This window comes from Megalops cyprinoides, chromosome 20, assembly GCF_013368585.1.
Source record: "Megalops cyprinoides isolate fMegCyp1 chromosome 20, fMegCyp1.pri, whole genome shotgun sequence".
NCBI classification, from domain to species: Eukaryota; Metazoa; Chordata; class Actinopteri; order Elopiformes; family Megalopidae; genus Megalops; species Megalops cyprinoides.
In genome coordinates this window covers 14,127,831-14,135,527 of record NC_050602.1, presented here as the reverse complement: position 1 = coordinate 14,135,527, position 7,697 = coordinate 14,127,831, and the positions used below count along the sequence as shown (strand labels likewise).

The window sequence follows — 7,697 nt, the reverse complement described above, 5'->3', positions numbered from 1 at the left end:
GTATTTCATATATATATATATATATATATATATATATATATATATATATATATATATATATATATATATGAAAGTTATATAAGTTAGATATAAACAAAAAATTACAACCATCTGGATAAATTAAACCAGCAATTCTACAAAAACAAACTATAAGAATCCCTATCATTACCTCATGACCCCTGTGAATAATAATTCAGTTCACTTCTCTCTCTTTTCTCCTGTCAGAGAAGAATGCTGTTTCTGTTTAATGTACAGATAAAAATCCTGTGCTGTTTTCAAGAATACATGTGTGTCCCTGTGGTGTTTCATAGGAAGCATGAGAAGGTCTGAAATGCACGTTTGAAATGCAGAAGAAAAAAGAACGTTTTGTGGTCAATAGGTGACTGTTTGTGGAATTGATGGCGTTTGGAATAGACCCTTGCTTCTCTCTGAGACTTCACTGCTACAGTTGGCCAGAAAGGGTTTAGAGTTGTGTGCATTTACTGGGCTAAAAGAATTAATGTCTGAGACCAGATAAACATCTTATGCAGTTAAAGCTGTGTTTAAAAAGCTACTTTCTAAAGCTCTGTTACATACCTGTGAAAGGTCAGACATTAAACAATTTCACATTTTTTCCACAGAAAAGCTTTCAAGTGTTGCTGTAATGGTTTCAGATCAAATATTCAATGCAAAGTTTACAGATATACCTCGGTTAGCAAAGCCTCTAACTTCCCACATAACAATCTGTCATTTTGAAAGAATAATAAAAAATGTTTGATTTGTTCAAGAATCATGGAAAACAATTAAAAACCATGCAAATGCACTTGCCTTCTAAAAGTAATTGAATTTTGTTTGTTTACATAAAAGCATGCCAACTGGAGAACAGGTGTGCAGATTTGCTATTTAAATGATTAGACCTTGTCTCACTTTTCTCCATATCATCTCTCAACAATGGCACTGATTAAGTAACCATGGCATCCCAACCACCGTCTAATGAAACTGCGAGTGGCCATCCTGGGCAGAAGATGAAAGGTAAATCTAATTCTCTTGACACTAAAAGCTCAGATTGTAAGGAGGGTAGGACTGGGAGAAATGAAAATGTAATTGGCACACTCATTCAAGTTCGCACAGTCGACAGTGAAAGACATTTTATATCAGGCAGAAAATGTGAATACAGGAATGCGCCACCTGCCAGTGACATTAATAACTGGAGCTAAGGCAGTGGATATCTCCATCTGAAATGCGAATGCCAATGAATCTTAATTAATGATGTTTATTTCATCAATGCGTGTTTCATAATTAAGGTGCATCTGACTCACATATTTAGCAGTTACCAGAATATCACAACTCCAGAAGTTGATCCTAAGTCCAGTGTTCTTAAGTACTGGAACATATTCCTACGTATGCTATATTAGTTATATTTCTAGTAACAAAGTGATCTTATTGGGAGCATCTACTTCATTAACCGAGGAATACCTGCACCTGTAATGCCTTCTGATTGCATACTCATGTAGTTTCCCCTTTTCTTTAAAGCATATTCTAAAGCAATAAACATAGTTTCCGAAAGTTAATGCTGTCCAAATTTATTTCCATTTGATAATAAGTTGGATTCCAAAAAAATGAATAAATAAATAATTGTGTGTACGTAATTTGTGTGAGTGTGTGTGTGTGTGTGTGTGTGAAAAATGAAAGATTACTGTACCTATCTGATTTTACCTATTAAGTTTGTAATTTTTATTAACGTAGTGTTTTGAAGCTGCTCATTTATTTAATCTTGATTGCCCTTGTTACATCTTTGTCAATTTTTGTGCTGTCAGCTTTTATTAGCATAACAATTGTATCACTTTATGCTACACACATATGCAATTTTTGTAAGTGTACATAGAAAGAAATCTGCCGTATATTATTTAATAACAAAAACTATAAAAGGTTAGAGATTTAAGGCTACATTGGCTACTAGAGAATGTTGTATCAGAGACTTATTGTTCAATGTTTGAGGTGCTGGATTCAGGTAGCTCAGACTCGGACTAATCTATTTAGCCTGTTCTTCTTCCTTATTGCAGGGCACACTCGCGGAAATCAGTCTTGTCAAGTGCAGGGCACGCACTCGGCATCATAGATGAACATGGAAACAAGAACCAGAGTAGCTTCTCCATTACGCTGTCAAATCCCCAGCGCAAATGTGCAAAGGTTTGGAAAAACAATTATCTCGAAAACACGAGACATCCACAATAGCCAGTCTCAATCTCTGGATGAAGACAAAACGTCATTCTGACTAAAGAGCCCACTAATAACACAGGCTCGGGGACCGACGCCCTGGAAATACAATCACAGTCACATTCAGCTCATACACTGAAGTCCGGCATAACTCCCAATTAAACACAAAATGAGGCTGCTTTCTTGAGGGGATAATGGGAGAAGAATCTTCCTACCACAAGGTTACAACAAGTTTGGGGCTATGGTTTAAAAATGATTCACATTTTACACAATATTATTTCTCAATCAACTCCTTTTATGTATCTAATTACAAGTGACCCACTAATGTGAGAATAGTCCAATATACCTTAGGTGGTTAAAAAGTGGCATGATTCTCTGTAATAAAGTTAGGAAATCCTCCATATGAATACCATTAAACTCTTTCCAGATATTTGTCTTTCTTTGCAAATCTTTGGTTTAATGCCAATGCAAACCAACAGTGCAATTACACAACAAAGGGGAAAAATTATCCTTAACACTACACAATTTCTGAAGTAGTCCTTCCAACTCAAATGCTGATGGAATGCACCAAAGTGCACAGACATATCGTGCAATGCATAACACCCTAACTAACATCGGATTAAGAAAAAAATACACATAAACATCAAATAATAGAGAAATTATTACAACTTTACAGCAGCCAATGAATTTAACTGACTCCACAATACAAACACACTTGAATTACTCACATGTTATAATGAGAAGAGAGTGTACATATTTCCTGGCCTCATTTAGTTTTGACTGGGTAGAAATGCCTTAGCATCATCCTTCACCAAGGCCGAAGAATTCCAGTATGAAAACAAAAGACCACTAGAGTAAAGCTAAATATGCACAGTGAGGCCAAATCAAACTTAAAACTGCATGAGAAAGAACATTTTTGAGTTGGATCAGTGGGCAAATGAGACAGGAAAGCGCTCATTGTGAAGAAGAAAGGGCTACATTTGTTTCAGTGCTAATTGACTGGCAAGGGCATTTCAGTGTGTATTGTTTTATTGTTCTGGAGAAAGCGGATAAAGTATATGAGTAACACGCATAATCTGTATTATTTAGTTAATATTATTAATATTTAGTTAACAGTCTGTAATGTTCTCACAGTTATCCAGATGTGAAACCATCTATTTTATGCTAGATTTTGTTTCCTCTTGTGTTGCAGTTAGCTTGTACAGTGTAGAATACTCTAGGTACAAAGGTTTGCTTATCATTTAAATAGATTTTTTTTAATTAATTATCTAATTTTAGCTTCACTTTTGACATATTGTTCTATGCATTTCTGACTGCATGCTTTGGTGACTGCAGCAGTTTGGAGCTCTAATCAATAAAAGCGCTGGTATCAAACACTGGAATTGTAAGCCCGCTAAGTGGTCAACATTGTCTCTGACACTAATGGAGCCTTACTGGAATGTGTACTGACAGTTGGATGTATTAGGTAAATATTAATATCTTTGATTTTATTCATGACCTTAAGCCTTCATTTGCTTTTCACAGTGACACTCTGTTGACCCTTTCTCCAGCTTAAATCTACATATGCAATAAACAAACACATACAAATAAATAGATAAATAAAGCTATATTTTACTGTAGAATAGTGGCTGTAGTTGTGAACAGCTGGGGAATGCTAATTCACAAGAGCTTATTGTTGGGCTTGCTCTGTTGAAGAGATGGTCACTTCTTGTTAAACAAAGTTCAACACCCCTCACTAAATTGCCAATGCTAAGTTTTCAGTCAAATAAAAAAATGACACCAGACACATGGGAAAGAGACCTAAAATCACTTCCAAAAAAGCAGGATTTGATTATACTTTCCGTTATAAAAATAGAAACATCTCACTTTCTTTTAGGGCATATACTATTTTGTTAAAATTCTTTTTAAACGGGAGGGAGGGGGACATTACCACTCAGCCTAGCTCTAAGCAGGTACTGTGCATGTACTGTACACTCAATGCAAGCCGTTTGACCTCCAACTCATGCCGCCATCCCAGGAATGGAACATATATGACTTCAATGAAAATGGTGTTAAAACCCCTTGGTTCACTTCACTTCACTTCTGTGGACTTTTCAACCGTCATTAGTAGCCTCACTTTTTTTTATTCAATAAATTACTCAGCCCGATACTTCTTCTTCACCTATGTAGAAATAGGAACAGCTAGCGGAACTGGGGGTGGGGTGGGTGCTTTGGGGAGGGGGGGATGGGGGGTGGAGGGTAATTATAGTAGAGTGGACCTCCTCCGTTTTCCGCTGATGCTGCGATAGTTGAAAGGCCTCATCTTCATCTCCACAAATGGGATGGAGAACTCATGGCCCTTCCAATGGTACCAGTTGATACCCTAAAGACACAGGAGTTGCAGAGAATGTGAGATCCACAGGATACCTATCCTACTACTGGTGCTGGTATGTGGAAGTTTACTTACATGCGTGTGGTATGTATTAGCATTACATGTGGAATCATATAGTCCTTAAGTTGTACATACTGTTTTGCACTTACATGTCTATCACTATATTTAGCACTGAGTCTTGTTCATATGTGGTTTTCCTGTTTGTGCTTTTCAACTTTTCATGCCACTTTATTTGATGCACTGTGTAAATATCTCTGGGTAAGAGTCTCTGCTAAATTACATTAATGTAAGGTAATACAATGCAACTGGGATTATTTGACGCTTTTGTCCAAGTAATAACAAAGCACATACATACATACATACATGCATACACATATATTTGCTTACATGTAATGCTAACAATTCAACTAGCAAAAGTCAAAAGGGACTAATAATTAACATATTTAGCCGACCTGTGTAACTCAAATGGCTGACATTAACATTTTCAAATTGAAACATTGGAGACCTCCTGTGAGTCAAAATTCAGTGAAATGAAACCAGACAGGCAGGAAATAGGAAGACTGGCAGAAGAATTGGCTAACTGTCTGTGTTCATTATTTTTACACATCGTTCAGCTTAAGCCAGTGTAATGGAACAGGTGCCCCCCCAGCACATAGACCCTTTTAGTTCACATTTCACATTGCAGTATATTTAATGTGAAGCACGATTACCCCTGAGGGTTAACCTCATTGTGAAACATAAGATAATTACCTAGAAAACACCCTTTGCTTTAGACCCTGCATTTGCTGACACTGTTACTGTTCCAGAGTTTGCATCCATTGAGGTTTGCAGATCACACATTCAAATGCGGCAGGGCTGCATTTAAAGGCCTGTTTTTGCTAAAGAGGCAGTGGAAATGATAGAGTACCTGCACACCATCATAAAGGGCTGCCAGAAATACAGTCCTGAGGAGGCTGTGTGCTGGTTTTAGTTCCAGCCCATTGCTTATTCGATCAAAGTAACAGAAAACACCATTTTGTCTTTACGCTAATTTTACCAGAATGCCAGGTTGGCTCATTACTGGCTGCCTTGTCTTCATTTTCCACAGGCAGGTGGCAGTTTCAATGGCCATATGTCCACACAGGTGTCAATATTTAGGATTGCTGCACAATTTCCTCTGCACGTCAATCAATCTAGTCAATGCTGCAGCTACAACCTCACTCAGAAGCAATAGCCACAGGAAACATCACAGTGGATCTCTCAGAACTGAGACTCTGATTAACAACTCTTTGAATAAACATGGAATGCATATACTCATAATGTATTCTTAACTGAAGGATACTTCGTCGTAAATTCCTGATTTCACTGAGGATTAATTAACAACTCATTAACTTGGGAGTTTTGCATTTCTGGGTTGGAATAACTACCAATACACACAGGGGCTCCCTGGGACTATCCCTGTGGAGCTTTGGTACCCTTACTGGAGAAAGTGATAGTAGTTAGATTTTTATTACGTGTAAAATAAATAAAAATAATTTTTGGACGCAAGAAGGGATACCCCAGAGCAAAGAATGATTGTATGCAAACATCTGAAGAGTGCTGTTCATTCAGAGAAAAATCTACACATATACCTCCGAACAGTAGACTGTATATGTAAATATTCACACACAGGAAATCCTCCTCATTCACAAATTTGTGATTCATGAGCCAGTCAGCACTCCTGGCTTGCACTGTAGTTACTAAAAAGACAATGAATAACTATTTGATGCATAATAAGCTGCCAGCTTGAGGCCATGACATTTTTAAATGTGTTTAAATGCAGTTTTCTTATCTGCTTAGTATCAGCATTGTAGCCGTTCAAAAAAAAAGTCAGACTTAATGAGAGGAAAGGCATTTATTATCAGTTTTGTAACAGTAAGAAAAGTGTGTCTTCAAATGCAAATTCGAATTTATTGCTGTCAAAGCATGTGAAAGCCTTGAAGTGAGGCAGACAGTGAGATCAATGGAGATCATTGTCCTTGTGAGGAAATGTTTACATGTACAGTGCAATGCTAATAGCCGTTGAACTCTCAGTTCAGTCTGGAAATTCCCCCTCTACTGTATTGTCTTGAAAATGAATCATCAGTTTACACAGCGTGCAGCGGCAGTTGTGGTCTCGTGCACCAGAAACGTAAGTGTCCACGCAAATATTATGACACAGCTGCCGCACAGCATCGCTGCCCGATGTTCAGTGCGAGGCCGCTGATTAATAGTGTGGAATTATTCATAGATTTGCGATGTGTTTGAAGGTGAATGGCAGCGGGTGAGTGGAGGGAAGGGGAGGGTGTGAAAAGCGAGAGTGTAGCCCAGGGCGTAGACTGTTCTCTCCCTCCACTGCGCCATGCTGCACAGAGAAACTGGGGCAGTCGCCTCCCTTTCAGCACCACCGCCGTGCAGACCACGAGGGTCGGGGAGGAGGCGGGGAGCATTGGGGGATGTGGTAGGGCTCAAATAGTGTTAAGCTTACATTGGTTACACTGGTCTGAGAGTGTTGTTAGCCTGGTCTGACACTGTCGCTCGTTTAACTTAGGATACTCTTATGTTCTGTTGCGCTGGAGATTGCTCTGGACAAGACCGTCAGCTAAATGCATTTGATGTAATGCAATGAAATGGAACGGCTAACCAAATTGTATTGATCGCCGTGGTTCTCGTGACCTGGGGCCGGCTCTCACCTGACTGTGCCTGGACTCGCCGTACTTTCCGTTGAGGTTCGCCCGGTGGCAGTTCTTGTACCACCAGGCCCCTTTGTAAGACAGGGCGCAGTTAGTGACAGCAATGTCATTGTCCCTGTCCTTGGTGGAGAAGGGCCGCCCCTGGTGGTAGCTCAGAGAGTCCCCTGCGGGGACAAAAATGACAAGGCGACAAAGATGAATAAAATTCATTATTGACAGGAATGAAAGGTGGGCAATGGTGGTAGCTTTAGACGCACAGCCCAGATTTCCATGTTCTCTTACGTGTGCTCAGACTGACACGTCACAACACTGAACACAGAACAACCAGAATGAAAAGAACAAGGTCTAAACAGAGCTGTACAAATGGATAAAATTGTAACCTATGTAAGCCACTCTGAATAAGAGCGTCTGCTAAATGACAGTAATTCACTGCAAAGCAA

The 7,697-nt window shown here is 39.0% G+C and overlaps 1 protein-coding gene across 1 annotated transcript in view; it reads right to left on the bottom strand.

Moving 5' to 3' along the window:
- Positions 1-4,407: 4,407 nt before the first annotated feature.
- The window catches only part of tnr (tenascin R (restrictin, janusin)), a 147,854-nt gene continuing 144,564 nt past the window's right edge, over positions 4,408-7,697 (bottom strand). Inside the window, exons 23-24 of the mRNA XM_036554117.1 lie at positions 7,258-7,421; positions 4,408-4,558 (exon numbers count right to left, since the gene is read on the bottom strand). Of these exons, the coding sequence (XP_036410010.1) occupies positions 4,439-4,558; positions 7,258-7,421 (284 nt within the window). The 3' untranslated portion in view covers positions 4,408-4,438. The remainder of the gene's footprint in view (positions 4,559-7,257; positions 7,422-7,697) is intronic.